Below are 27988 nucleotides of genomic sequence, written 5' to 3'. Positions count from 1 at the left end.
AGCTCTCCCCGGGAGGACAGACTGACAGCGAGGAAGATCCCTGGTGAGCAACTCCCCCCCTCACGCCGCTGCTGTGGAAAGGAAAATACGGGGGGAATGTCGGGAGGAGGCAGCGGGAACGGCCCGTGCCTGCAGGAAAAGTGTAATCGCTTCCCAATGAAAGCACAGCTGGGAGGCTGCACCCGCGGGGAGAGCGGCACTGGGTGCCAAAAGCGGTGGGACAGGAGGTGAGAAGTGCGGGAGTGGTGGGACGGGAGGTGGGGGATGCTCAGGTGGGGGGGCAGCTTCAGAAACCACCTGCCCTCGGCCAAGAGGCAGCACACAGATGTGAGGGGGCACAGTTGCTCTCCTCCCTCCCAATTTTGGGGGTTGATCCGATTTCAGAGGAAGCTTCTCACGGCAGCTCCTGTCAAACTGGCCACGCTGCTCGGCTGAGCCTGTGCCCTGTTTCTCCTCCCAGGCCCAGGTGAGAGGAAGATGAAGGTCCTGCTGGCGCTGACGATGCTGTTTGCCTGCAGTAAGTGCATCCCCGACCCACAGACGGGAGCCAGGCTCATCCCCAAACTCCTGTGCACCCCTCAGGGAAACTCCCAGCAAGGCCTCCTTCCCTCCCCAGTTCCCCAGGCCTCATTTCTGCATATAACTTACAAAAAAATCACATTTTTCCGGTCACTCTAGGTGTGTTCACAGCTCGTGGGAAGCACCCACGCACGTTCACACCGGGACTCGAGGGAAGCACCGTAGGAAACCTGACTGCCCACGGATGCTACTCGGGATGGGGCACCTCGAGGGCTTCAATGGACCGGTACAGGCAACACTGCCCCGGAGGGCTAACGCTGGTCCCGGGATAATCCCGGGGCTCTGCAGCCCCTCCCCGAAGCTTTGCAAAATGCAGACCAAGTGCTTGGCAGCAGCAGGAAAGAATCAGGTTTTCGGGAAGTAGGGAAAGTGAGGCAGTGGTCACCCCTAATTCCATCCCGGAGTCAGTAGGGTGGTGCCAGTGACAACTGGGATGGCACCAGCGGAGAGGGACGGTCCCGAAGCCAGGACGCTGGGCAGGGATTGCACGGGGAAGCAGAGGCTTGGCGTGGGAACGGGCTGGAAAGAGCAGCATCCAGAGCAGGTGGATGCAGAGCTGGCGGCTCGCAGAGCCTGTGTCAGGTGGGGCAGAAGCGGCCGGTGCCACATTCCCGGCGAGTCCAGGCTCTCCTTCTCCCGCAGGTGCTGCCTGCTCCGAGCCTGCTGCTATGCCAAGCTGGCAGCGCGGCGGTGCCGCGTGGGACCCGTGCAGCCCCTCGCTGCGGCCCCGGCGGGGCTCCCCAGCTGCAGTGAGTGCTCCCCCCAGGGCTCGGGATGCCCCTTTCCGCACCATCCCCTCTCTCGGGGCGCCCTTTCCCGGGGCGCTCGGGGAAGGTCTCAGGTGCGCTGTCGGTCCCCGCAGGGTCGGGGACGTGGTGCCAGCGCGGCGCCTGCAGGTGCGAGCGGGCGGCGCGGCTGTGCCGGGCTCAGCTCCGCCGGGCTCAGCTCCGCCGGGCTCAGCTCCGCCGCCGCGCCAGGTGCCGGGGCCGGGCCGGGCGCTGCTGAAGCAAAACCTCCCTTGGCAAAACCGCCTCCGGGCTGAGCCGCGAAGGGACGGCGCCGGCAGCGCTTCCCAGCCCTGGCGAGCCTCCTCCTCGGGCCTTTTTGGCTTCGAGGCGAGGACAACAACCCTCCGGTGAAGCCGCGTCACGGGATCCGAGGAGGGGGAGCAGCGCTGACGTGGTGTCCCAGCACAGCAAAACAAGGGAGGGGCGGACACCTGCCCCTCGTCCCGGTGAGGGGCGAGATGGGAAGCGTTTCCCCTCGGCTGCCTGTCTGCTCCCTCTGCTTCCTGCTTCACAGCAAATTCCCTCCTGTTGCTCCAAAATAAAACCAGAGAGCCCAAAGCACCGGTTCGCAGCGTGCCGTGACTCAGCTGAGCCCAGCGACCACCCCTCACATCTCAGACGGGTTTCCTGTTGAAGTACCCAGCGAAAATGACACCTGAGGGGTGACACAACTCACCCCTGAACTGCCCCAACTTAGCTCTTAACCTTCAGGCTCTGAAATTTTCCCGTTTTTTCTGAGAGATGGAGAAATGGAGGCTGGTGGAAGGGCTGGGGGGCAGGCACGATGGCGTGGGAGGGCCGGGCTTGGATTTCCATGATCCTTGTGGGTCCCTTCCAGCTCGGGATGTTCTGTGATCCCCTAAATCTCTGCTGCAACAGGGTGGCCGGGAGCTTGCCTCACACCCGGTGCTGAGCAAAACAGAGTTCTCACCAGAAAAGAATGTTTTGGCCCAATTCTGCAACAGCCCTGAGCACATCCCTTAGGAAAAGGCTGCTCAGGCAGTGGCTGCTTTCCCCCTTTCGGCATCCCCAGCTTTTGTGCCCCGGGGTGTTGACCCCAGCAGGTCTCAGTGCTCCAAACTCTCGTAGGGGGGCTCAGCAATGAAATAAAGCCACAGAAACAGCAACAAAACACTATTTCCCCAGGGGCTGATGCCCAGCTGGAATACTCTCCCCTGGATTGCCCCATAGCTAAAATCAAGGGCACCAGGAAACAGCCCTTAAATCAGCAATCTTCTGCCAGCTGTCACCCAGGAAGCAGGCCCTACCACCCTCCTCCTCCTCCAGCTGTGTGGGATCCTGGGGGACATGAGGAAGGAGCTCTTTGCCCAGCAGCTGATGTTTGCAGGACATAAATCAAGGATCAAATCCTCACCGAGAGGATATCCCAGACAGATTGCAGGCTGGGATTAACTGAATCACACTCTCCCTTTGTAAATTCTGGGTGAATTTTAACCATCCATGAATTTTACTGCTTGGACATCCGGCTGTACAAATCCATTCACACAGAGCTCCAAGTGCTGATGCTTTGGCTCAGATACTGCACCCCCTCAGAGCATTGTGATAAGCTGGGCTGCAAAAGTTGTGGTTTTCATACTATGAAACAAAATCCACATCTCCCCAGGGGGTGTTTGGCTTGGGGGGGGGGGCTTATTTCCCATTTGAAGGAGGGATCGTGCAAACCTGCAACAGGTGGAGGGGCTGGGATGGAGAGGCTTTCACTGGAGCTCAGCCAGCTTGGTGCACAAGAATATCCCTTATTCCCCTGCGATAAAACTGGTTGTGGACTTGGAAAATCCTGAATTATGGCAAATCCTGGTTTAGCCAATTAACTCAACACCATCCCAAGGGACTGCTTAAATTAGCCCAGAGAGCTGATGAGGCAAAGGGCCCATGCCGGGGGGGGAAGAGATTTTGCTGAGCCAAGTTCCCTTTTCTCAGCATCTCTCTGATTCTCACACAAGTCGCATCCTTGTTCCCTGCCTCAGTTTCCCTACCAGCCCCGGGGGGATTTCCTCCCCTGCCTCAGTGCCTGCCCTTGCTGGGGTTCCCCAAAAAGCAGCACCTGCAATCTCTGCCAGAAGGAATCTGCTAAATTGTTGTTCAGTACCACCGATTTGAGATTCTCACGACACAAGCAGCCTCTTTTTTCCCCGCCTTCCATCATACACCACTTGCGTTTTTTCTTCCCTGCCACTTGCCTTATTTTGCTTCTAAATAAAGGTGAACCACACACCTCATGCCACGAGGTTTTTGAGAGCAAAACTCAGTGCCCAGCACACGTGGGGAGAAGGATGGAGCATTCCCAAATGCAGGGGGCATCTGGGCACTGAGAAAGAGCTGAGCAGAGGCCATGTATGGTGGTTTTCTTGATAGTGGGGGGAATTCCCAGCCATTCTGGGGATCGTGGGATCTTCCTCCACTCCCCAGGCTGCATCTCACCCACTCTGGTAAGTCGAGAGTGGAGGATGCTTTGCACTGGCTGCATTTTCTCCCTGCCCAGGTAAGTCAGGATGGAAACAGTAAGACACAGAAAGGTGTTTTCTAGCCAAGACATCAAAAAACACTCATTCAGCAAGAAAGTGGATCATGGAATCACAGACCCCTCGACAGTATCTTTCCACCCCCTGCCATGGGAAGGGACACCTTGCTCTAAGTGGTTCCTGTTCTCCCTCAAGTTCTCCCATTTTGCTCAGGGAAGCTCTGGGAATGCTGAGACACCCAGAGCCATGCACAGACTCGACCCCAGGCCGCCCCACGTATCCAAACAAGAGCTTCACTACGTAAGGCATCCCACAGCCAGGGCCCCCAGCAATGCCAGCAGACCTGCACAGCAGCTGGACTGGTATGGGGAGGATTGTCAATATTTGCCCACTTTGGCCTCTCCGAAGGAGGGGCCCCACTGAGGGTGCACAGCCATAAAAGGTGTAACCAGCAGCACCTCGGGCTCACCAAATCCCGGAGCTGCCACCGCCAGAATGAAGCTCCTTTCACTGCTCCTCTTCTGTAAGTATCCCCTGCCAGCTTCCACCCCGGGAGAGCTCCCAGGTCCCGTGCATAGACAGATTGGGAGGGTGAAATGCTCATTTCTGCTGTGGAAAGGTGGGATGGGAGGTTGCTTTTCCCAGTGCTCCTAACCCCCCATCTCCAGTCCTAGGAGTGGCCCTTGTCAGCTGCAACTTGGTCCAGTTTGGATTGATGATTAAGCAAAAGACCGGGAAATCGCCGCTGGCCTACAACAGATACGGCTGCTACTGCGGCTGGGGGGGATCCAAACAGCCCCTGGATGCCACTGACAGGTAAGCTGGGGCCTGGGGAAGGCAGAGCAGGTGCCCCCTCACCTCCCTGGGTCCAGCGAGGGGCATCTTGTTCCTGCTCCTGGGAATGGAAGTAGCAAAGAGAAAATTGTTGCTTGTCCTTAAAGCCTCTTTAGAAGCGGTTTAGCAGCAGCAGCAAAGATGCACGTCCTTGATGTTCTATTGCATTGTCCCAGCTGTCACCTGCCCTGACCTCGGCTCTCGTGTCCCCAGGTGCTGCCATGCCCACGACTGCTGCTACAAGAAATTGGCTTCCTCCCACTGCAACCCCAAAATTGCCACCTACAAGTACTCCTTCCAAAATAACCAAATAACCTGCGGTAAGAGTGGGGCGGGGGCAGAGCTCTGAGCAGGGGGGCACAGCTCTGAGCAGGGGGGCACAGCTCTGAGCACGGGGGCACAACCACCCACACTCTCGGGGAGCTTGGCTTCCAAGATCCCCTTTAGACCATCCTAGCCTGGAAACCACACACAGTGAAGTGGGTGGAAATACAGGAAAAGTGCCAGGAATAAGGCAAAAAAATATTTGCTGGATTATGGTGAAGTTTAGAGCTTGGAGACTTCCCTGAGGAGGGGCCTTGTCCTTCCCGAGAGACCAAATACGGAGGGTTTGAGGTGACCCTCCCAGCCTGGATGGGGACTGGGCACAGCTGCTGTGAGTCCCCCAGAGCAAACTCATTGTTCCATGGACCAAAGCAAAGCACATCCCAGCGATCCAGGAAAATACCCACAGACACATCAGAGAGAAAGTGAATTAAGCCTTCCCTCCAGGGCCAGGTAGTTCCACACCCCAGAGGTGAGACCACCTGAGACACCCCAAACTCAGCAGTGGGGACTATCCAAAAATCTCCCCCTGACCCTCACAGCCTTTGCCTGCCTCCATCCCCCCCAATTTTCTTCCAGGAGCCGGGAATTCGTGCCAAAAAAGGACCTGTGCTTGCGACAAGGCGGCGGTGGACTGCTTCCAGAGGGCAGCCAAGACCTACCGCAAATCCTACGACAATTACCCCCAATCCAAGTGCAAGGGCCGAACACCCTCCTGCTGAACACACCTGCCAGGCTGGGGCTCCAAACCTGACAGAAACCATCGGAATTGGGGGTGTTCTGCCTTCCCTGTGGCCAGGCAGGACATGGCACAGCCCTGCGGCACCAAAAAGGTGTCCAGCACCTTTCCTCAGAGCCTTGGCACAGGGAAAAACTGCTCCCCGTGGTTAAATAACTCATAAAAATGAGGCAGACCCTGCAAATAAAGATACATTTTTAAAAGAAATTTGTAAATTGTGACTAGTGTTGTGTTTTGGGAATCGGTGGTGGAAGGGGTAGGTAACAGCACAGAGCTTGAGGGCTGATTTTTTGAAGCAAATATTCTTTCCTGCACATGGTTTTTCTTAAAAAATGACCAGAAGTGACATTTTAGCAGCCAACCACAAAGTCTTAAGAGCTCCAGAGAAAAAAATGACCACAGAAACAGGAAGTGGCTGCTGCACCCCAACCCCAAAGCAGGCTCCAAGCCCAGCTTCCCTCCAGGAGCTCAGCCCCATCCCACTCCTAATGACTGTTTAAGCAATTAATACTCACTGAAGGCATGGGGGAATCCAATGGAAGGGTCTCGGAGGTTTGGGTGGCTCTTTCTTGCAGACAGACATCTCAGGCTGCAGCTCCCTGCAGCCACCTGGTCCCACACCACAGCTGCACATGATCCCAAATCAGCCCTAATTACCTCTAACAAGCCAGGGCTGGCTGTACCACAGCCCTGGGCCTCGATGGGGGCATCTCCAACTGTAACTCTGCCTCTGGAGATGCGTTCTGCCTAAAATAAAGGAGTTTTAAGGGTAATTTCTTTGAGTTCCACCTCAGTGCTGAGGGCTCCTGCCTGACTCTGTTAAGTGTTTCATTACAAGCAACACCCCTAGAGTAAATGTGGTGTTTTTGTAACTCCAAACCACTCATTTCCTCTCATTGTCTACAGCCACTGAAGGATTCTAGAAGCTGAGACAGAGCCAATGCTGTCCTCTAAGGCTGGCACCTGCACCCAGGAAGCTCCAAGGAACCACCCTCCAGCTCAACACCAGCACAAACCATCTACCTTTCATCCAACACTGGATTATGGATCGTTCTTCAGGCCCAATTTCCCTTCCTGTCTGCAGGTCCCAAAGCTCTACGGCCATGGAGACCGTGGGTGGTGTGGCAAAGCTGTGAGATAAACCAGAAGGCAGCTCCCAAGGAGGAACAAGGGACAGGAGACACGGAGCAGCATGGGCAGAAAACCCTTCCCATACGCAGACATGCTTATGGAGGGCAGTCAGAACCTGCCTAAATGCTTAAAACTTCCAGTTCAACTGAACTCCTGACCTGCAGGGGCAGGATTTAGGAAAATAAGTCCAGGGAAGATGATGGTGGGAGATAGGATGCAGGGAAAGTGGCTTTCTACACCCTCCTGCTGCGCATTCGCCCTTGAGAGGCTCACAGTGAACCCTGCTGCAGCAATAGCCAAAACACCCTCAAATTTGTCAGCCAGCAGCTAATAACAAACAGTCATCCTCCTCAAATCCCAAGGCAATATCCAGTGCTTATTGTCCATCCTCAGCCCGTGGATTACGGAGCACTCAGCTCCAGCAAGGAGTAAACACACACTATGAATCATGGTGCTGTTCTGCTCTTGTTCCTCGCCTCCCTTCCTCCTCCCAGGGAAATCCACAACCTGTTTACAAAGCAAATTCACTGCATAAATTGAGTTCTGTGAAGAATATTGCACAAAGATTCCCCAGGAAAAAAAATATATACATTGGGAAGGTGGAAATTTCAACAGGAGAAACCTGAAACAGACAAAATCAGTTTTAATATCTTTGGATACAGACTGGCTGTGCAGGCACAAAGCTTTCTTGTCAAGATAAAGATCTTGTCAAGATTTCTGAGCCCAGCACATCAACAGTTTATTTTAGTCCTATGCCACTTGGAAATTAAAGCATTTTCAGCCCCAGATTTGGTTCCAGGTATCAGAGGCCACGAGCTGCTGGCCAGTCTCTCCCTCTGCTGTTTGTGCTGCTGTTGCAGACCCCCCCCCCTTTCATCCTGGACATGATGGGGTGAGGTTTGAGTTCCCCCGTGAGCCTCCAAGACAACTCCCTTCACAGCTCTCAGGCTCCAGGCAATAAGGAATCTCTTATCAGCTCTGGCTCCAGAGGACAAAAACCCAATTCATTAAGATCAAACCTCTTATTCACAGTACACAACTGCAAATTCTTATCTCTTCAAACCTGCAGAACACACCTGCTTTTCAGGCCAAAATACAAGACAGGTGAGGACATAGGTGACACATTCATCTGTACTGCCTTGCCAAACCTGCTGTCACAGCTCACCACCCCCTGAATGAAGTTGCACTTTCTCCCTACTAAGCTGTGACTCACCTCTCTTTCCACTACTGTAAAAACGACTGTCTCGGAGAAACAGGAATTCCTACACCACCAGTTCTTCCAGGAGAGCCCCTTTCTTTTTATTCTTCAAGTAACAGCAGCAGAGCACACCAAGTACCAGATCAGTTCTTGGCAGTTCAGTAAAAAAAAAAACAACATTTCTATTTTCATGCTGATTCATGAACTTCAAAGCACAGGCAGAAATTTTTCAAATGCAACACTCCTTACTTTCAGAAGATCCCTTTCACTTCTGCCCCAGCTGAGGAGGTGCCTCCTGTGTGTAAGTGCACATGTGCTTTCTTCAAGCTTAGTGCTTGTTACAAGCCCAAAAACCTGAGTGGAGCTGAAACACCGTGAGCCATAAGTCAGAGGCTGAGTCCCACAGTCCTTTCACCTCCATCCAAATTCTCAGCCCTACAGTGGAAAATATCCCAGGAGTCAAGCTGTACATCCTACTTGGTGACCTCACCAAAATGGCATTTAAGATGAAAAAAAAGTCCTACCCTGGAAAAAAAGCTTGATTTATGAGGTGAAATAGGCAGGTTTCCCAGGGATCGCTGCTGCTTGGAAGCCTGTTCCCAGGACTCCTGGTCCTTTGGCCATACTAATTTCATTTGGAGACTAACACCTATCAAGCTCCTGGCTTGGACTAAAGCCCTGGAATAGCCCAAAACCTCTGGAACATGGCAAAGGGGACAAGATTCCAGGTGTCCAAGTAACAACACTCACCAGGAATCTCATGCCCGTTCCTGTCATATTTTACCAGATCAGAAGAATTGGCTCTGCAGTCTCATGAGTCCACTGGGATTGTTGTTTCAGGTGGTTTTTTTTTCCCCCTACAGGTCTCAGGAGCTGATCCCAAACCTCATGGATGCAGCAATCCCAATCTCCCTCCATGTATTAATCACTTCTGAGCCAGCCCAGTGCAAAGCTAGCAGTTCTCGTGAGATTAAAACTTGTCACTGCACTCCTGCATGGCAAAGAAAAGAGGAATGTCATGTTTGAGACAGTGCTGCCTGACATACTTTGCTTTGGAAAGGATTCTGGGACTCTGTTCCCTTACTTTGTTTGAATTTAAATAGAAAAAAACCCACCAGGGATATTCCTGAGTTGAGATTTGTTAAGCTTTCCCTGACAGCAAGGTAAAATAAAGCTCCTCCAAGCATAATCAAATAAAAAAAAAAAAAAATCCAGGCACATCAAGAGATGTCAAACAAATGTGACACCTTTGTGTGAAGAAAAGGTTCTCAACTTCATCTAACTCCAAGATTACAGACCCAAGTCTCTACTTCCTGCTAAGTTCAAACAACTCTTCTCACCACAGGCTGATGCAGAATCAGTGAGCAATTGTCCTCCCCACAAGCAAAGGAACAGGAAGTTCTCTCGTGCTTGGAAATCCCGGCAGAGATGGATTTTAAGATAACAATGGGTGCCTGGAAATTCTCTTGGGGGGAATTTTGTCTTCATCAGTTTTATTGACTTTTCTCAGCAGAGCACTGAGTCATATGTTTAGGGCTGCCATGGCTTTCACCAGGGTGACATGGTTGCCCGGGTCTGTCTCTGTCCTGTTGTCTGCACTGTCCCTCTTGGTGGCCAGGACCTTCTGCCGGTGCCTCTCCTCCTGCCGCTTCTTCTTCTCCAGCCGCTGCTGCTCCTTCCTTTGTTTCTTGGCTACCTGAAAGGGAAGGATGGAAACACAAAGTTCAAACCACACGTGTTCTGCTCAGCTGGGGAAAAGTAATAAAGGAGACAAGCAGATACCAAGGCAGCTGCCAGAGGACATTGCTAAGTATTTATCAGGACTTTATTCCAAGTTGTTTTGGGAACAGTGCCACATGTCACCAGGAAATGTTTGTGGCAGAGTAGTCACAGCTGCACCAGTGACAACATGCAGTGAGCAGAAGCTGGTTTTAACTGAAAGGAGAAGAGAGGTGCTGAGTAAGCAATGCTAGGACATCCCCCAATCACTGAAGGGTGCTCATGTTGCTGCCAAACCCCTCACACACCTTTGGGTTTCTGCTGGCTCGGTTCTCTTCCCTGGATCCAGCCCGTCCCTTGTCGTTTTTTGGTTCACCTTGATGCAAGCTCTGATTTCCAAAGATTCTTGAACCACTTCCATTCTCCTCCCACAGTGTTCTGCTGCAGGATTTCTGCTCGCTGCCCGGGGGCTCCTGCTGCTCCTCGGTACCTACCAACAGCAGAGGTTTTCCTCAGACACACTCTACCCAGGAGCTGCTGCACTGTCAGCCAACTCCTTCTCCCAGAAGTCCCGGGGTTTTTTGGAAGCTGGATTGAAGCTGCCCTCACTACCAACCTTCCTGAGCACAGAAGGCTGAAGTGGCAGCACACAAACCCCACCTGCCCTGTTTCTGTCCCCAACACCAACATCACAGCCACCTGAAGCCCCAGGTGACAAACTGTGACTCACCTATTCCTTCCCCTTCCTTCACTTGCAAGATGGCAAATATTGCAGATTCCACGTTGTAGTCCTCCACTTCCAGAACGTGGCTCACTAAATCAGTGTCCTGTCCACAAGAGGGGAAGGAGAACACTGAGGAAGTTCAAATCTCTGACCTACATTGACTTAACAACACCTGCACCACTGAGAGGGGGCTGCTGCTTTTATGATCACTCAATTGGTCTGTGCTTCACTTCTGAAAAGGTGAGGGGGAAAACCTTAAATTCCTGAAGATATCAGGAAAAAGGAATATGCTGTTTCAGCATAAGTTTCCCTCTTGGCCCCTTCTGTTCTAGGCACCTGCACAGTGCCAAGAGCCAAGAGTCACAGATTATCCAGACATCTGGGATCTTCAATAGCCCCAAAGGATTTCAGAACTTACAGGATTTGTTTCCAAGTGAATTTTATGAGAGCTGCATGACAAACCTTCCAAAATTATTAGGCATCCACAGAAAGTAGGTATTTCACCTGCATTTAAGGGTTGATTCTAGGATGAGACGCACCCTGACTGATGGCCATGGTACTCAAGTTTGTCCAAGACAAGTGTTTTTTAGAACTTTTCCCCAGGACTACTTTCATGTATCAAGGAGGTTTCAACATTAAGCACAGAAAGGCTCCTCGATACCTACTGAACACCCAGTTGCACTGCACACTTTTTGTACAGCATCTTCCACCTCCACTTCAGTCTCATCTTCGGAGTCGCCCTTCTGTGGCTTCACTTCCTCTGCCTTGTTTGAATCGTTCTTGCAAAGCATCTGAAGAAGAGCAAAGCCCAGCAGAGCACACAAGCAGGCAACCCAAAAAATCTGACATCCTAAAAAAAGTAATTATCATTGCACACTTTTCTCGGGAACATCCCCTGTCAAACCACCTTGGCAACTGTGTAACTTCCACCATCATTCCAGTTTGTTTGCTGAACAAACTCCAGTGTACCACAGCATCATGAATCACAATAAACAAGCTTTTAAATGGATTCTTTTTAATACAATACCACACCTCAGCTGTGTGCAGAGAACCTCTCACACAGCACAATTACTCAACATCAAAAAGGGAGATATGAAGAGGACAGCTGCATCCAGCTGTTGCATTTCCAGCTCTTTCCTCCCTTCCCTTTGTTTTTCCATTTGAGGTGCACAATTATGTCATTTAGATGAGATTGCTCCCAGACAGCCCACAAGACAGCATCAGCTTTGGATTCATTTCCAGCCTAGAGGTTGAAATCCTTCACGGCCCCTCCCAGGAGAGCCGGCAGCATGAGCTACAACGACCTCAGGGCTTTGCTATCCCAGCATGACACAGAGACCCAGCTCTTCCCTCCATCCCGAAGGAGAATGGAAATCAACTGGCAGCACTCATCAGCTCTGTCTGTCACCCACAGCTGGCTCATTCCACCAAAACCAACCTCCATCCGAAGATAGGCCGGGGCTTCGGAGTCGTCGCTGATCCTCCTGACGCTGTCGTAGTGCTCCCCGTACCGGTAGGCGATGTGCAGCTCCCTCGCCTCGCTCCTGTCCGTGCCCCGAATCTCAGTAAAAGAAGCAAACAGCAAATCAGGATTTGGAATGGACTTCAGCACCAGATTTATCAAAGTATTCATTTTTTGCAGCGATGGCAAACGCCGTGGAGGAAGCGAGTACGTGGCTGCCGGAGCATTTGAAACAGGAAGAGAAGAAGAAGGTTTGAAAGCCAGATGTAAAATACTGGGCAGTTACATCAGAACAAACAAAACGTGGGATGAAAATATTTTTGTGGAAAGCTCAGGACTATTTCCTAAACTTTCCACAGGAGCTATCAGTTTTCTGATCATCTTCCCAGAACCAACTTCAGCAACAGCTCCCAGGGAAGGTACCATGTCACTGTACCCTCAAATATGAGGGAAGAGATGCCATTCAAGTGACAGCAACGGTGGAAACAGCCACTCAGAGGAAATTCTGATCTGCAGCTGGGACAAGATGCTGTTTTAACAGCATTCCAGGTGGCTGTGTTTTGTTTTTAAAAGAAAGCCAATCCATGAAAATGTACTAACTGCTCAGGAGCACTGTTAACAACCAAATGTTCCTTTGCTTTGTCAGCACCACGTTACAGCAGTTTCCACAGAAAATTCCTGCTCTGAGTATTATCTGTACTGATGCGAGAATTGTTACTGCCCTGATTATCAGTGTCTCAAACTATTAGATAAGAGCTACACCATTCCAGCTCCTGCCAGGAATGCAGAAAATCCCACTGCACTTGCAGACCAGCTTGGCCTGACCTGCCAGCCTGAGTTCAAAGACCCAACAGCTCTCCTGGAGCAGACGTCAGTAAGCAAAGGACCAGAACTCCTTGCTTTAGGGCTCCAGAGTTTCCCAACCCTTTTACGTCTGTGAATTGCCTTATCTCAGCTCCAAGACCACACACCAAGTCACCCTTCAGCTGTGTCTGCAGTCTGTGCTGCACTAATGACTTCAGGTTTTCCAACAAATAATTCTCCATTCATCTATTTCACCTTCAGGTTCCAACTCAGCACTTGGTTATACTTAACTCCTGCTTTTTATCCTACTGAATTATTCAAATGCCGAAACTTGGTCAGATTAATCTCAAAGATTTATCTTCTGCCAGAGCTTGCATAGGTATCTAACAAATCCCAAAGCTCTTGAAAGATTATTCTGAAAATTAGCCAATTTAGCTCTCATTAGAGAAGCCTCTTTTCACTCTGGAGTGGGCCTAGAGGAGGCCACCAAATTGATTTAGAGGGATGGAGCAGCTCTCCTATGATGAAAGACTGAGAGAATTGGGATTGTTCAGCCTGGAGAAGAGAAGGCTCCAGGAAGACCTAATTGTGACCTTCCAGTACCTGAAGGAGCCGATGGGAGAGGTGGAGAGAGGCTGTTTCCAAGGGCCTGGAGTGCCAGGACAAGGGGGAATGGCTTCCCAGTGACAGAGGGCAGGGTTAGATGGGATATTGGGAAGGAATTGTTCCCTGTGAGGGTGGGGAGGCCCTGGCACAGGGTGCCCAGAGCAGCTGTGGCTGCTCCTGGATCCCTGGAAGTGCCCAAGGCCAGGTTGGATGGGGCTTGGAGCACCCTGGGACAGTGGAAGGTGTCCCTGCCATGGCAGGGGTGGCACTGGATGGGCTTTAAGGTCCCTCCCAACCCTAACCCACCTGGGATTCTCTGATTCTATGAACACACTGAAACTGGTAAGTAATTGAGAGCTGCAGATTAAAAACAGAGGGGAAAAAAAGCCAACCCGTTATCCAAAAAGCCAATAAAATAACCTACAAATCTCAGCTAACCTGAGTCTATGGTTGGACTCCATGATCTTAAAGGTCTTTTCCAACCTTACCAATTCTAGGATTTACAGTCACTATCAAAAAAGTTAAGGGGTGTTCAAAACCCTAAAAATTCCATGCAGAGATGTCCACCTGCAAGGAGCTTCTCATGATGTTACAGCTACTCACACCATTCTCAAGGGCCTGAGACAACCCTCCACTAACAGCACTGCTTGGGCAAGACAGAACCTCATCACAAACTCTGTACTGACACCCTAAAATGGTCAGTGAGAGATTAAAGAACCAAGGTTTTCAGGAGGACATCAAAATCCCAGTAAATTATAACACTGAGGAACAGCACATGAAAACCACCCCTGTGACCTCCCCTGCAGGGTCACTGCCTCTGCACAGGCACGTCACCCACCTGTCCCACTGGCCATGGCTGCCTATAAAGGAGAGTTTAAACTTGTCTGAGTTCAGGAATCCACTTGACGCTGTTTTAAATCTATTAAGACGTCACTGACAGCTTTCAGACGGTGTTTTATCTTTATTGCCCTGTTTAATCTATATACTTCATTGGTTCTGTCTGTAAATAGGGGCCAGAAACAATCCTGGCTTGAATACAGGTTCTCACCTGCTCAATGGCCAGGCAGACTGAGCATGGACCCGTTCCAGTGTGGACTTGCCACAGAAAAACAACAAAAAAGAGAAAATGAGGGACCTGATGGATTACTTGTTTCAGTGTCCCTCTGTCAGAGGAAACCACACCACACAGTCCTTTCCAGGAACCATTTTAAGGTTTTAACACTTATTTTAGAACCTCATTTCTCTGTCTGTCAGAAACCTTGGCATTCCACATCCCAAGCAGAATTGATGGAGCTTCGCTCCCACACAGTGCATGCCCTGCTATACCTTCATTTCCATCTTCCTGAACTTTCTTGTACAGATTTCCTTAAGCCTAGCTCAAATTCCAGGGGGCTGATCCCCAGAGGGCTGTGCAGTCCTTCAGAAGGCCTCACCAGGCTGGAGAGATGGGCAGGGAAGAACTGTCTGAAGCTCAACAAGGGCAGGTGCAGGTCCTGCCCCTGGGGAGGAACAACCCCAAGTGCCAGCACAGGCTGGGGGTGACCTGCTGGAGCAGCTCTACGGAGAAGCACCTGGGGGTCCCATGGCCAACGAGCTGTCCTGGAGCCAGCAGAGCCTCCTGGGGGCCAAGAGGCCAATGGGATCCTGCAGTGCACTGGGAGGAGCATTGGCAGCAGGTCAGGGAGCGACCCTGCCCCTCTGCCCAGCCCTGGGAGACACGCCTGGAGTGCTGTGTCCAGCCTGGGCTCCTCAGCACAGCAGGGCCAGGGAGCTCCTGGAGCCGGGGCAGCCGAGGCGAGGAAGGGCCTGGAGCATCTCCGTGCCCAGGGAAGGCTGAGGGAGCCGGGGCTGCTCAGCCTCGAGAGCAGGGAGACAGGACCAGATGATCCACTGTGGTCCCTTCCAACCTGACCCATTCTGGGATTCCTACCAGAAAACTCACCTCACATGCAGTCTGATCTTCAGGAGACAGAGCATGGCACTGAAGCTCACAGCTTCAAACCCAACTAAAACACACTGCTCTGCCCCCACACACCCATCTTTCATGCATTCGCTGTTTTCTTTCCTCCTAGCCAAAATCTGGAGTGCTTCCCCTCTTCAAAACCAAGCACAGCTCTGCACCATGCCCAGCTCATTGCAGCGACTGCTCTTTTTTAATAAATCAGGATTTTTCCACACTATTTATATCCATCAGGTAAAAATTAGGCCAAAATGCAGAAGCTTTGTTTCTCACCTGCCACAGCGGAGCGTTGAGCTGATGAATAACCACATTCATCTGATTGTTCCTTGCAAAGGCCACGATAGCATCGTTGCCAGCAAAAGTACCAGGCTTGGCCAAATTGGCAACTAAAGGAAAAAACATTCACAAGAGTTGAAAGCTGATTTCTGACACTTCCAGAAGCAGTGGAGGGATAAGGAGGGGTTAGATTTCAACATGAGCCCAAGAAATTCTGGAAGGGAAATCCCACCTGTGAAACAGTGAGTGCTGAGGCAAGAATTTGGCAGCAACAGAATTTAATACATTTAAATGACCACAGAGATCTCTAAAAAGGGCACTACACTCTTAGACTAAGCAAGGCCACTGGCTCTGTTACCTCAGAAGGAGGAGTGCCACGTACTAAGTGACCAAACCACTTTCATGCATTATCTGCACGGTGCCTGGCACATCAAAGGCTGTATTCACCTCTGCTTTGGATCTTCCCCTGGGTTCCCAGTAGGAAATACTGAGTTCCAAGGAGAAAGAAACCCAAAGAAATCAGCCACTCACCAAAACAGCCAAATACCCACCAGTATTCAAGGAGAACTAGACAAGTTTTCTTAAGTTCCTTTTGAAAACACCTAATTTTTACTCCTTGCCTTTTTGGTCTCTCTTTCCTTCTCCAAGTTCCTCCTAAATTTAAATCATTTCCAGGACAAATTCAATGCGGATTAAACAGCTCGCCTTTCCACAGCATCAGAACAACAGCCCTAAGTGTAAAATCCTTGCTTCTAAAAACTAAGGAGGAGCCCTCAGGTAGTTCTGGGATGAGGAACTGGTTCGTAAGGAGCTGCTCTGAGGAGATGCAACCCCACGCCACAAGGACGCCTCCCAGGATGTCCCACGGAGCCCATACCATGCTTGTCAAAGGGCACATCATCCTCCACGAAGGGCTCGAAGTCCCCGCGCTGCCTCACCATGTACTCCACCGTCTCCTGGCGGTGCCGCAGGTGGTTCCGGGAGTGCCCCTCCAGCTGGTCCCCCAGGGCCCGGAACAAGCAGTTGCTGCCGAGAGGGAAATGATGAGTGAACGTGTCTGAGGCAGCAGAAGGAATACGGGGTCAAAGGGAAAGGGCTGCGCTCGTTCTGCCCAGTTTAGCAAGGGTACGAATGCAAAGGAGCACTCATTCCCCGTGCTTCGAATGGCTGCTGCTGCTGCTGGAACGGCTGGGTTTGAGCGATCGTGTCACGGTACAACTGCTGGGCCAAAGTGTCTTACACCGACACCAGACAAGTGACATAAAACAACAAAGGACAAGCCAATGACCCACCGAGCCGCTTCTCAGCAGAAACGCTTACTACCCTTTCACCTTATGGAAAAGAAGGGGGTGAAAGTGTTCCATAAGAACATTTATGGACCTTCCTATGCTCTGCTCCGCCGGACAATGCAGCCCTCGGCCCCCCGGGCACCAGGGCTGGGACTGGCCGAGCCGTCAGGCCCTAGAGAACCGCAGAGAACAGCAGAGATCCCTGAGGGGTACAGCGGGGAAATCCTCGCCCCTGCGGAGCACTGGGCCCACTGAACCGGGAGGGAAAAATCCCCGGCTCCCGGGACACGGGGTCCCCATCCCCGGGAGCGATGAGAGCCCTCGGCCGCGGGGACACGGGCTCCCATTACCCGGGGAGGAGGAAGCCCTCAGCCTTCAGGGCTGGATGCCCGGGGAATCGCCGGCCCCGGGGTTGCTGGGGACACCCGTCGCGGCGCTCACCCATCTCCCGGCACCTCCCGCAGCTTGAGGCCGAGAGCCCGGAGCTGCCCGGCGAGGCCGCCGCTGTTGCCTGAAGCGGGGCCCGGGGCCGGTCCGGCGGGGGGATGCCGGGGCCGCCGACCCTTCCTGGCGCCGGCAGCGGGCCGGGCCTTGGCCGCCTGCTTGCGGGACATCCCCGCCGGGCGCCGCGCCTGCCGCACCGCGAGCGGCTCACGTGACCGAGGCACCGGGAGCGGCTCACGTGACCGAGGCACCGGCGCGGCTCACGTGACCGAGGCACCGGGAGCGGCTCACGTGACCGAGGCACCGGCGCGGCTCACGTGACCGAGGCACCGGGAGCGGCTCACGTGACCGAGGCACCGGGAGCGGCTCACGTGACCGAGGCACCGGCGTGGGCACGTGACCGAGGCACCGGGAGCGGGTCACGTGGGCGCGGCACCGGGAGCGGGTCACGTGAGCGCCTGCCCGCCCGGGGGACCCTCGAGGAGGAGGAGGAAGGGCAGAGGGAACAGAGGGGGCCCGGGGGGGAAACTGAGGATGGGGATGGAAAGGGGGAGGGGAAGGAAGGGAAGGACAGCGCAGCCAAGCGCCGGGAGCGGCATGTCCGCGGAGAAACACTGGGGAGGCTGCGGAAAGCAGCGCCACAAATCACTAATGTACCAAAAGCTGCCGGATTCCGGCTAATTGGCCTCTGCTGTTAATTGCGCTTCCCCGCCCAGGAGCATTCCCCTGCTGCCCAGCACAGCTCCCGGCCCTCACCGTGACGGCCCGCTGTGACCCCACGGGTGGGCGCTTTCTCTGCCGCTCTAGGACACGCCACTCCGAAACGTGTCTGCTCAACCCCAGATCAGCGCTGCCAAATGAACTCCCAGCAAATCGGGGAGCTGAGCAGATGCACTACCCGCGAGGTGGCACCAGGAGAACAGGGCTGAGAGCAGCGGCGGGGCAGGAGCGGAGCTGAGACAGCAACGATTAATTAAATGTGCTAAGTGTAATAAACTGAACCTCTGCGTCTTGCTTCCTCTAGCACTGAGGGAGACTCCTCACAGGATGCTGGAGAAGGGGCAGGCACAGCAAGATGGGTGATTTGTCTGGAGCAGGGCTCTTGGGGAGGATTGCCTGCCATCCTCATGCTCTTCGGCTCTTCCACGTGTCCCACAGTAAGGAGTTTAAAGGAGTCACGCAGCAAGCACCCACCAAGGCATCGCCCTGCCCGTGACTCTGGCTTTCTCTGCTGGTAGCGTGGCAGAAGGGCCCGATGCTGTCACAGCTGCTGCACATCGGCCAAGTCTGGAGGAGGCCAAGATGATCGGAGGGATGGAGCACCTCTCCCGTGAGGAAAGGCTGGGAGAATTGGGGTTGTTCCATTTGGAGGAAAGGCGGCTCCAGGGTGACCTAATTGCAGTTTTTCAGTACCTTATGGGAGCTGACAAAAAGATGGAGAGAGACTATTTACAAGGGCCTGGAGTGCCAGGACAAGAGGCAATGGCTTCCTACTGCCAGTGAGCAGGGTTAGACGGGATATTGGGAGGAAATCCTTCCCTGTGAGGGCGGTGACGCCCTGGCACAGGGTGCCCAGAGCAGCTGTGGCTGCCCCTGCGTCCCTGGCAGTGTCCAAGGCCAGGCTGGACGGGGCTTGGAGCAGCTGGGACAGTGGAAGGTGTCCCTGCCCATGGCAGGGGATGGCTCTAAGGTCCCTCCCAACCCAAACCAAGCTGGGATTCTGGGATTCTATGAATTTCTAATTCCTAGCTCAGAAGGCACATCCAAACAGCTTTGTGAGGAACACTAACTAAACAAAACAGTCCCGGGAATACAATGACAGGCTTCACATCACGATGGATTTTAAGTTGTATACTATTTTTATGTTCCTCTGGTCCAGAGTCAGGACAACCTGAAGCACAGCTCAGCACAGGGAGAAGCTCACAGGAGTATCCCCAATATCTTCTGGGATGTTTGGCCTCTGGCACGTGAGTATTTTACTCGGAATGACAGAACTGCTCTTTTATATCTATTTCCTGTTATAAACCATTCCATACACGGCATTTCATAGAAACACATTTTCTTATACAAACACGCTAAAAGCGGGAAAACAGCGTGAGTACATAAACTGATTGCAAATGATTGATGAGACAGTAATTAGCCCGAGGAGCATTAACGGGCTGTGGGCAATTCAGATAAACACAAGGCACATGCCAGCCAGGGAGCATCACTCGTGACACCAGAGACAAAGCGGAGCCTTCCAACACAAAAGACACAGAGAAGTCACCCTTACCCACTGACAGAACACAGAGCAGACAGACATGGAGCACAGATTCATCCCAACTAGTTTAAACTTTTTATGTTTAGGAGTGTAGTTGTCCCTCTTGGTGTCTGTTCCAACTTCCAATATGCAACACATGCAAGGTGTTTTTATATTGTTCTAATAATTAAGAATCAAGAAATTTTAAGACATTTCCATTTTGGATGTGGGAACTGACAGAGCAAATTTGAAGCTTCTAAAGTATTTTAATAGTGGCAAGTCTGTTTTCCACTTTCCTGGATCTTTTTAACAGCATGAACTTGCTGACAAAGAGTCATGAGAAATGCAAAAGAAAATTCTCTTTTTAAAGATGAGTCTTGCCGTTCACCAGCCTACTTCCAGACATTCTTGCACTTTGATACCAACTTACGCAACTGAGAGATATCCAGGCTCCTAAAATTTGGGGTCATCCAAAAGTCCATCAAGCACCACTACATGCCACATCAGCAGAAACACAGCAGTGCTCAGGCCCTTTGACGAAGTTTGCTTATGACAAACCTTCTATTTCTCAGCAAGTAAGAACAAGCTCTTCTCACCCCATTCCCCCCTCCAGCGAGTTCATGAGATTAGAGCCTTCCTGAACTCCTCGCCCTCCTCAGCTGCAGTTGTTTCATTTCTTTCTGCTGCTCCTCTCTGGGAGGGAGGGGTTGGGACATGGGGCACAGATGGTTTGAGCATTCAGGTGCACTTGAGGCTACCAGCATGGTACTGTGTGGCTTCTGCTGGTAACACTGACCTCATCTGGCTTTTTGGGATTAGTGATCCTTCCCTTCCTTCTTTCATTCCTTCCTTCTATGAGATTCTTGCTGAGAAACCATCTGTATTTTACTCCTCAAATAAAAAAGAAAGAAATTAGAGACTGCGGGATTTTGTTCAGGCATTTTTTTCAGACTAGATGAATATTCACAAAACCACTCAGGAAAGGCATTCCCGAGTGCATGAGGTGTTTGGTGAATGCTACAGGAAAGAAGATGGTCCCACCATCTAGGACACTAGTCTTGGTTTCCAGATCTTTCTCATGGACTCTGTGAGACTCTGTCTGAGCCTCAGTCATGCTTCAGTTTGTACTAGAAGCCTTCTGATGACTAAAACAAACAGGACAAAAGAGTTATCACAGGTTTAAAAATATATATACCCTAGGATAAAAGAGTTAATAACAATTGGACATTCAACAGTCAAATTAATAATTTCAATCTCATTCTTCTCTTGGTGCTGTAGGGTAGTAAATATTTCTAAACCAAGAGCAAATTTCCTACCCAGAGAGCTCAAAACTGGTGATACTTATGCTTTAATCAAAGCACTGCATTCAGCACACCAATGTTAGTAACAGGTAATTCCCCCAAGCCTGTCACTGTCCAGCAAAGCACTGTTTAGAGAACAATGAAACTGCTTTCAACTAAGAGAGTTCTAATTTAATAATAACGGTAGTGTCTGGCTGTCAGAGCAGTCTGCTAATGCCATGGAGTCTGCTTCCGGACAAGAATTGCTCACTGATATGATCAGTGGTTGTAAACTGTCTTGGCTGGGAAGTCAATCATTAACTCAGGTCCCCGTGTCATAAAAACATCGTATTGTAAGAGCGTGACTCGCTTAAGGCTCTCACTAATCAATCAGGCATAGAGCAGGATACAGCAACACATAAAAGGAGCCAGAGACTCGGGAAATCCTTCAGCTAAGGGGAGACAAGCTGCACCGAGGTTTATCTCCATGGAGAAATCCACTGACAAGCCAAACAAGGAAAACGGATCGCCGGCTCCTGGAGTGCTGCAGGCTGAGGCAGACAGTCCCGCGCCCGCGGCGGGAGGTGCTGCAGAAATGAGCAGAGCAGGATCCGTAACACAAAACACAAAACGTGAGAAGAGAGTGGGATTCTCTGAAGAGTGTACTGAAGAAATGGAGAGACCTTCAGGAACAGAGAGAGACAGTCCTGCTGCCTTTAAGCCAGCAGTTTTGGAAAGACACTCTCCGAACTCAAAGCCACTTGCTGTGCTAACGAACACAACCTCTCCCGAAATGAGCAGGTTGGAACTGAACCACCAGTGCTCAGACACAGCCACCATGGATATGGACTGCATGATCTGCTTCAACAAGTACAGCATCTACAGAGTCCCAAAACTCCTGGACTGCCAGCATGCCTTCTGCGCCGTCTGCCTCAAGCTGATCCTCAGGAAACAGGAGAACACCTGGATAATCACCTGCCCCCTTTGCAGAAAACCCACCTTCGTGTCAGGAGGGCTCATCCGCACACTCCAGAATAAAGAAGACATCCTGGAGCACTTGGAGAACCTTGATTCAAACCCTGAGGTGCACACCTATGCCATAGGGCTGGACAGCAATAGCTGGACTCAGAGCAGCCAAGACATTGTAATCACAGAGGAAAACAGCCCAGCAGACACCAGCCTGGCTGTGCAGAGACTTGTGCTGCTCCTGCTGCTCGGGGTGATCCTCGCCATGCTCATCCTCCCTTTTATGTACTCAGGGAAGGTGAAATGGGTAATTTGTCTCCTGCTTACTTTGGGGTTGGTCATGTCTATGGTGCTTTGCTGCACTCCTAAATTCCACTGCAGGTGCAAGAAGGACTCCCCCACCTCCTGTGACAAGGACATCCACGTTGTTACTGTTGCCTGAAACAATTAACCTGTCTGTCCCGGAGATAAGGAACTGGGGCAGCATGCACGCTGGGGACACCAGTGAGTTGTGGACTTAAAAACAATCTCTCACAGAATAAATTCCACAGTTGGCTGAGCTGGCTCAATGCCAATGCACAGTGTTGTTAAATCTCATTACTGCAAACAAAATGAACTATTTATATGTTGATATTTATATGTTTTCCACACAATTTTTATCCCAGACTAGTAATTGTGTTGGTTTGCTTTTGCCATTTTGTTCATGTCTGTGTCCTCTCCTGATCAGCCCTACAGGATGTTACCTGGAACACCCTGGAGGTGATGTCTTGGAAAACCCCACAGTTGCTGTTTCCCACTCTCTGAACACATGGACACTTTTCCTTGGGACAGTGTGGGAAATAAAGCTGCTAAATCTGGGAGTTGGAAGAAAGCAGTTTTAACCCAGATGATCACCTTAATCCCTTGCAGGGATGGGAAAGGGACTGGGAAAAGGGGATGTCAGTTTTGAAGTTACACACAAAACTGGAGAGGAAAAGGCAAAATCAACATTCCTAATCTTGAGTCTGTGGCTTGCAAAGAGCAAGGCTCAAAAAACTCATGACCCTCCAAATTCCCCACGTTGTTTAGCATAGAAATAGTTCCTCTCACCTGAATTCCTTTATCTGGCTACCTGCACCACCTCTCTTCTGGCCCCCCTTACATTGCCCTTGGAGATGCTCACAGAGGTAAACAGAAATCCATCGAGTGCTGTGCCACACCATGTGATATTTTAAAATGGAATGTCTCCATTAAATTTAAATAATATTGATTGCTCATTGACTTCTTTGTTTCAATTCCTCATGGACAATTAATGTCAAAACAATTCCCATCTTCCTTATTGGCAGGAATTGCAGCTGAGAAAGTGTATTAGGGAGTCTGCAGAGCTGAATTGGTGAGTTTAAGCAGTAATTTGTTGGCATGTTCTTTCATTTAAAAAAATACTTTGTTGCTAAGAAAATACCCTGAAACCGCACTAAAATTAAATTGAGGCCAAAAAATGGATTTCTGTAGTTAAACTGCACGTTTAAGAGTGTCAAGGATCTCAGGAGACCTTGGATCAGGTAAATATTTGTGTTTGATAAGAATGGAAACTGATGTCCTGCAGTTGTTCAGTATATAAATATACAGAGTGTCTCACAGCAGATAAAACAGATTAGACTAAGAGGGTAGGAGCTCTTGTGCTCCTAAAGTCCTGGAAAACACAGGTTTGTTTTCTGCCAGGAACGGGAGCTTTCAGGGCAAATAAATCCTTTGGGTTTTCTCATCTCTTTGGACAGCAATGGACTTACTGCAGAATACATATGACATTTGCTAATAGCCAACCAGAAAAAAGCTTTCCAGCTGGGAAAAAGAAGGTAGTTTTAAACCCACATACTATATTTTCCCAAATATAAAGACTGGACTAGATATTTAGTTGCACTGAAAATAGTTTCAGAAACCCTAGGCAAGTCTTTCAGCTCACAGATGGATGAGTCTGTGAATCCTTGCCAAGTTCTCTTCACCAACACCAGTGGGTGACTGGTACTGTAAAGGTTTCTAACAAGTATTGGCCTGAACAGATCACTCACAAGGGATCCTGCCAGCCCATGTGTGTTTTCAGCACACGGGTGTGAAGAAATTAAAACAGAATGAACATAATCAGTAAAATCTGTTATTATCTTTCATCCTGCCCTTACAAAAGAGTTGTTTTATTAGACCACTTTCTACAGAGCCAAAAAAAAGGCCATCAGGAAAGGGCAGCATACAGAAGTGTGCTTTCCAGGGAGAGATTGGCCCTCTGAAAGAATCCCTATGGATCCATACAGTTATGGAGCAGCACCTTCCAAGTTTTCCTTCAGCAGTTCCACTGATACGTTTTTCAGCCTGAGAGCCACTATCACGCAGGTGATTCAAGAGTTCACAGATGCTGGTGGCTGTCATGAGGCTCTGGAACCTGGTATCTCTTGAACAGATCCTGTCTGGTAAGATAAGGCTCAATAACCATGCAAGACTTTGAAGCAGCAATTAAATTTACAGAGAAAAGGCTAATGGGATTATATACTTATTCCAAAATGTAAAGGATTTGCTTGTACTCAGGTTTAATTCATCCCGGTCATTTTGTTAAGAAAGTTTCAGCTCTGAAGTCCTGTGTCCTGCTTACCTTACCTGGCTAGCTCCTGATTTTGGATAGTGACTGGGTAATAATACACTGTGGCCTGAGAGAGAGGGAATTATAATGAGAAATGGGCCTAGGCAGCATGACCTCATCCCTCACCATCCCCTCATCCCTCGCCATCCCCTCAGCACTCTCCATGATCCCGGGGTCAGTTCGGCTGGTTGGAGCACGGTGCTGACAACACCAAGATCGTGGGTTTGATCCCCTTAAGGGCCATTCACTTAAGGAGTTGGACTTGATAATCCCTGTGCGACCCTTCCAATTCAGAATATTCTGTGATCCCCTCAGCTCTCACCATCCCTTCGGCCCCCTCAAGTTCCCTCGGCCCTCATCATCCCCTCGGCCCCCTCAAGTCCCCTCAGTCCCCTCCATCCCCTCAGCCCAGCCCAGCTCCCACCCTCCCTACGCACTTGGCTGCGCCGATGGCGCAGTGCCGGCGGGAAGGCCGGGCCGGGCAGGAAGGGGCGGGTGCCGGCGGCGGTGCTCGGTTCCCGGTTCGCGGTGCTCCGTTCGCGGTGCTCCGTTCGCGGTGCTCGGTTCCCGGTGCTCGGCCGGGCCGGCGGCAGGTCGGGGCCGGGCCGGGGGGTGGGAGACGGCTGGGCGGGGGCAGCGTCGCGGGCTGAGGGGCGAGCGGGCGGGACCCTCCCCTCAGGCCGCTCCCTTCCTCTGGGCGCTGCTTCTTCCCCTCAGCGTGGCTAGAAGCGCCGCTTTCCTTGAATAAGTGCCTGTGCTGGATCAGCAGAGACTTCAGACGTGAAAAACTTGTGGTAAAAGCGAACACGGGTGGCTGTGACGGTGTCCGCCCTCACAGCTTCCTCAGCTGAGGTGATGCCTTCATGCTTCTTAATGTGCTCTTCCCTCTCCGCAGCTTTGCCCACTTTCCTGTTGAGGACATCTCAGCCGCTGCTGTGCAAACCTTAAGATTAACTGAATTAAACACGCTCACTTTTCCAACTGCTTAAGCTTTGGGCTTCTCCATGGCCCTATCCCCTCACGCTCTGATCCCTGTGGCCCATCCATATCGTATTCATGTGTATTTGCATTGAGACAGCACTGAACTAACAGCATTCTGTGTTCATAGCTCATATCTACGAATTAAAAGCAGAGGCTGTGGTGCTCTGCTCCCAGCACCTCTGGAGCCATGTGCAGGTCCCCAAAAAATCTCTTCTGCCCAAATATTTCCTCAGTCACAGCGTTGTGTGTGATGCGTAACCACAATTGGGCTGTGCTGTCCCTGCTGTGCCTTACACAGGACTTTTTGGCCAGCCCCATCTGAATAATTATCTACAACCGCTTCTCTGAAGTTAATGAGATGCCTCATTAACTTTTGGGGGTTGTGGAGATGATGGTTTGGTTGCTTTTGTCATAGTTTAGGACAAACATGATGCTGCCATGTCTCTTGTTTCCTCTTTCAGCTGCAGGGAACACGTGTATCGTACAGCTTTAGATCCCCAAAGGAATTATCTTTCTGCTTTCCAAACAGGATTGTGGGAGCTGCTGTATAAAATACATCATCTCTCAAGAAAACAAAGGGCTTTGTGTGAAAAATGAGAACTGGAAGTGATAAAAAATTCTCTTTCAAGTGACAGTTCAGATTATGGCAGTGCTGTTGATGCTGAACCACACTGTTCGAGGCAGAGATGAGAATTCCATTGCCACAAGACTTAAAAACTTTTGGAATAAATAACTTTTGGAATATGTTTTTAACTCTCAATTCCCGCGTCTTGGATTTGTAGCAAAACTTCTTGGCCCAAATTTTCTTCAGTGAATCATGTGTTGCCCTTTTTTAACACTGCATGTCTGAAAATCCCAAGCCCATTTTTTCCTATCAGGGAAAAGATACTTGTGTAGAGGAAAGTACATTGATCTGAGCATCTTCAGAGCAAAGTCTTCCAGAAACTTTCTATGGGTATTTTAGCTGCTCAGCACTCTGAATCATTTGTTGCATGCCAGGCACCACTGTGGTGATGCTTCATTATTGCTCCATATTTTATGTTATTAGGAAATTAGGATAAACAGTTGTATTGCTCATGGATTTTTTTTAGCTGTTTCATTTTTCATATTAGCCCAAGTTAAGAAATCAACAAATCTGTCAGGGAAGGGGGTTTTATTTTCAGGGCTGTCTCCCATAATGTGTCCAGAGGTGAGCAGACATGACAAATAATAGTGAAATTACTGAAACTTTAGCATTAGATTATTCCTGGGAAAATTGGTCTGGAAGTTTGGATATTTAGGGTTTCTGAGTGGGAAGGCAGGACAGACACCTTTCCTGGAGGACTATGACAGATGGCATGCAGATAATAAAATCACTTTTAAAAGAGCGGCTTCTATTGCACTTCTTTATTTAAGGGCTCTAAAACTATCCATAAATGGTGTCTGCATCGCCTAGGAGTCACTTGTAGTGTCATGGGCTCCTAATTCCTATTTAGCCAGGGTGTGGAAGAAAGGAAACATTTTAATTTGAACTATAAAATAAAATGGGTGACTTGAGCCCCTTATAAACCAATTGAATCTTAAGGAAAAGAGCAGAAATTCCAGCTGATGGAAGTGAGCTCTGGAGCAGGTTGTTACCCAGGCTGAATTTGAAATGAGCCATTGTCACCTCTGTCTGAGGTCTCAATTTGCTGCTGGCACCATCATGCGAGCAGCTGGAAGCCCTTCACTTGGAAGTGTGCACATCTACACTCTAAAAAGTAATATCTTGGCCCAGCTCAAGATCCATGTGGCGCGGGGATCTTATTTTTAGGGAAAAAGCAGTGTCAGGTTGTGTAGAGGAGGAATATTACAAGCAAAGCACAGCAATGACCATGGGGCACATCAAAGTCCTTCTCAGAGGCTGCAGCTGGACTCAGCTTTCCTAATGCCATCAGCAAAACAAACAGGAGCAACTTGGGCTGAGGATGAGAGAGGAAAAAATATTTCCCAGGCATCCGTACTGGTCCCTGCACCAGGTGCAGAGCTTTTATTTTCATGTTATTTTTGCAGTAAATGTGGGACTGAATGAAGGAGGCCCAGTCCTTTTGCATCTCGACTTCTCCTTTCCCAGGTTGAAAGATTTAACTTTTGAGAATTGGTGAACTGTTCATCCATGTCCTGGTCCTGTGTCTTCTTTGGTCACACCAGTGTGTTGGGGGCAATAGACAAGCTGGACCTTGTCTTAATTCCTTGTCTTAATTCCTTGTCTTAATTCCAGCAGCAAGTGTGGCAGTAAAAACAAAGACAATTTGTCTCCTCACTTCCTGGTTTCCAACTGTTTGCTGTTGGTTTTTTTTCTGCTGCTTTTTCCTCCTTGAACTTGCAGGTGAAAATGGCTGTGGAAGAGAAGTGGCAAGGCTGGGCTTTGGAACAGCACAAGGAGGCTGAACATGGCGGGGAGAAGGAGCCGTGTGTGCTCCTGGGCCGGCAGCTGGGTGAACCGGGGAGATTCGCGTACGCGGCACTTTGTGGGATATCCCTCGCCTGGCTGTTCCCTGAAAACGAGCAAAGGTACAAGTGGAGCGAGGGCTGG

The 27988-nt window shown here is 50.6% G+C and overlaps 3 protein-coding genes and 1 long non-coding RNA gene across 13 annotated transcripts in view; 2 read left to right on the top strand and 2 right to left on the bottom strand.

Annotated features, from left to right (window-relative positions):
* Positions 1-16: 16 nt before the first annotated feature.
* OTUD3 (OTU deubiquitinase 3) lies at positions 17-17563 on the bottom strand. Of its 5 annotated transcripts, none has more exons than XR_011156182.1 (9): positions 17358-17563; positions 16505-16653; positions 15625-15737; positions 11958-12080; positions 11185-11310; positions 10526-10622; positions 10104-10285; positions 6263-9772; positions 17-71 (listed from the first exon to the last, which is right to left on the bottom strand). XR_011156182.1 is itself a non-coding variant. In XM_069034935.1 (8 exons), the coding sequence occupies exons 1-8, from the start codon at positions 17528-17530 to the stop codon at positions 9599-9601; spliced, it is 1137 nt and encodes a 378-aa protein (XP_068891036.1). In that variant the 5' UTR covers positions 17531-17563; the 3' UTR covers positions 5765-9598. The 5 variants fall into 5 exon arrangements, 1 of the variants encoding a protein (XP_068891036.1); XR_011156183.1 differs by lacking the exon at positions 17-71 and having other exon boundaries at positions 5765-7941; positions 8092-9772; XR_011156184.1 differs by lacking the exon at positions 17-71 and having other exon boundaries at positions 5765-7856; positions 8092-9772.
* A 376-nt stretch (positions 17564-17939) lies between these two features.
* Positions 17940-23094, top strand: RNF186 (ring finger protein 186). The gene is made up of 2 exons (XM_069034693.1): positions 17940-19327; positions 19913-23094. Exon 2 carries the CDS (start codon positions 21367-21369, stop codon positions 22285-22287), a length of 921 nt encoding a protein of 306 aa, XP_068890794.1. The 5' UTR covers positions 17940-19327; positions 19913-21366; the 3' UTR covers positions 22288-23094.
* An 873-nt stretch (positions 23095-23967) lies between these two features.
* Positions 23968-27988, top strand: part of TMCO4 (transmembrane and coiled-coil domains 4) — a 39155-nt gene continuing 35134 nt past the window's right edge. Inside the window, exons 1-2 of one of the 6 annotated variants that reach the window (XM_069034692.1) lie at positions 23968-24286; positions 27782-27966. In XM_069034692.1, coding sequence (XP_068890793.1) covers positions 27788-27966 — 179 coding nt within the window. In that variant the 5' untranslated portion in view covers positions 23968-24286; positions 27782-27787. Of the gene's footprint in view, positions 24287-24896; positions 25047-25079; positions 27967-27988 lie in introns of those variants that run through there. The other 5 variants (XM_069034687.1, XM_069034688.1, XM_069034691.1 and 2 more) reach the window with 5 other exon arrangements.
* On the bottom strand, positions 23973-24974 carry LOC138121303 (uncharacterized). The gene is made up of 2 exons (XR_011156151.1): positions 24891-24974; positions 23973-24520 (listed from the first exon to the last, which is right to left on the bottom strand). It is a non-coding gene; the product is annotated as an uncharacterized lncRNA (long non-coding RNA).

This window comes from Aphelocoma coerulescens, chromosome 21 (genome assembly GCF_041296385.1).
Source record: "Aphelocoma coerulescens isolate FSJ_1873_10779 chromosome 21, UR_Acoe_1.0, whole genome shotgun sequence".
Taxonomy (NCBI): Eukaryota; Metazoa; Chordata; class Aves; order Passeriformes; family Corvidae; genus Aphelocoma; species Aphelocoma coerulescens.
Note: the sequence above shows the minus strand (reverse complement) of the source record. Positions and strands in the feature narration are given on the sequence as shown.

What these genes read in the sequence shown, in the direction of transcription:
- OTUD3 (XM_069034935.1), bottom strand. Translation starts at nt 17,530, where the DNA reads ATGTCCCGCAAGCAGGCGGCCAAGGCCCGGCCCGCTGCCGGCGCCAGG. An exon ending in CGGGAGGTGCCGGGAGATGG is followed by an intron (nt 16,654 to 17,357) that starts GTGAGCGCCGCG and finishes CCCTCTCGGCAG; the next exon opens with CAACTGCTTGTTCCGGGCCC. An exon ending in CGGCCTATCTTCGGATGGAG is followed by an intron (nt 11,311 to 11,957) that starts GTTGGTTTTGGT and finishes GCTCTTCTTCAG; the next exon opens with ATGCTTTGCAAGAACGATTC.
- RNF186 (XM_069034693.1), top strand. Translation starts at nt 21,367, where the DNA reads ATGGAGAAATCCACTGACAAGCCAAACAAGGAAAACGGATCGCCGGCT.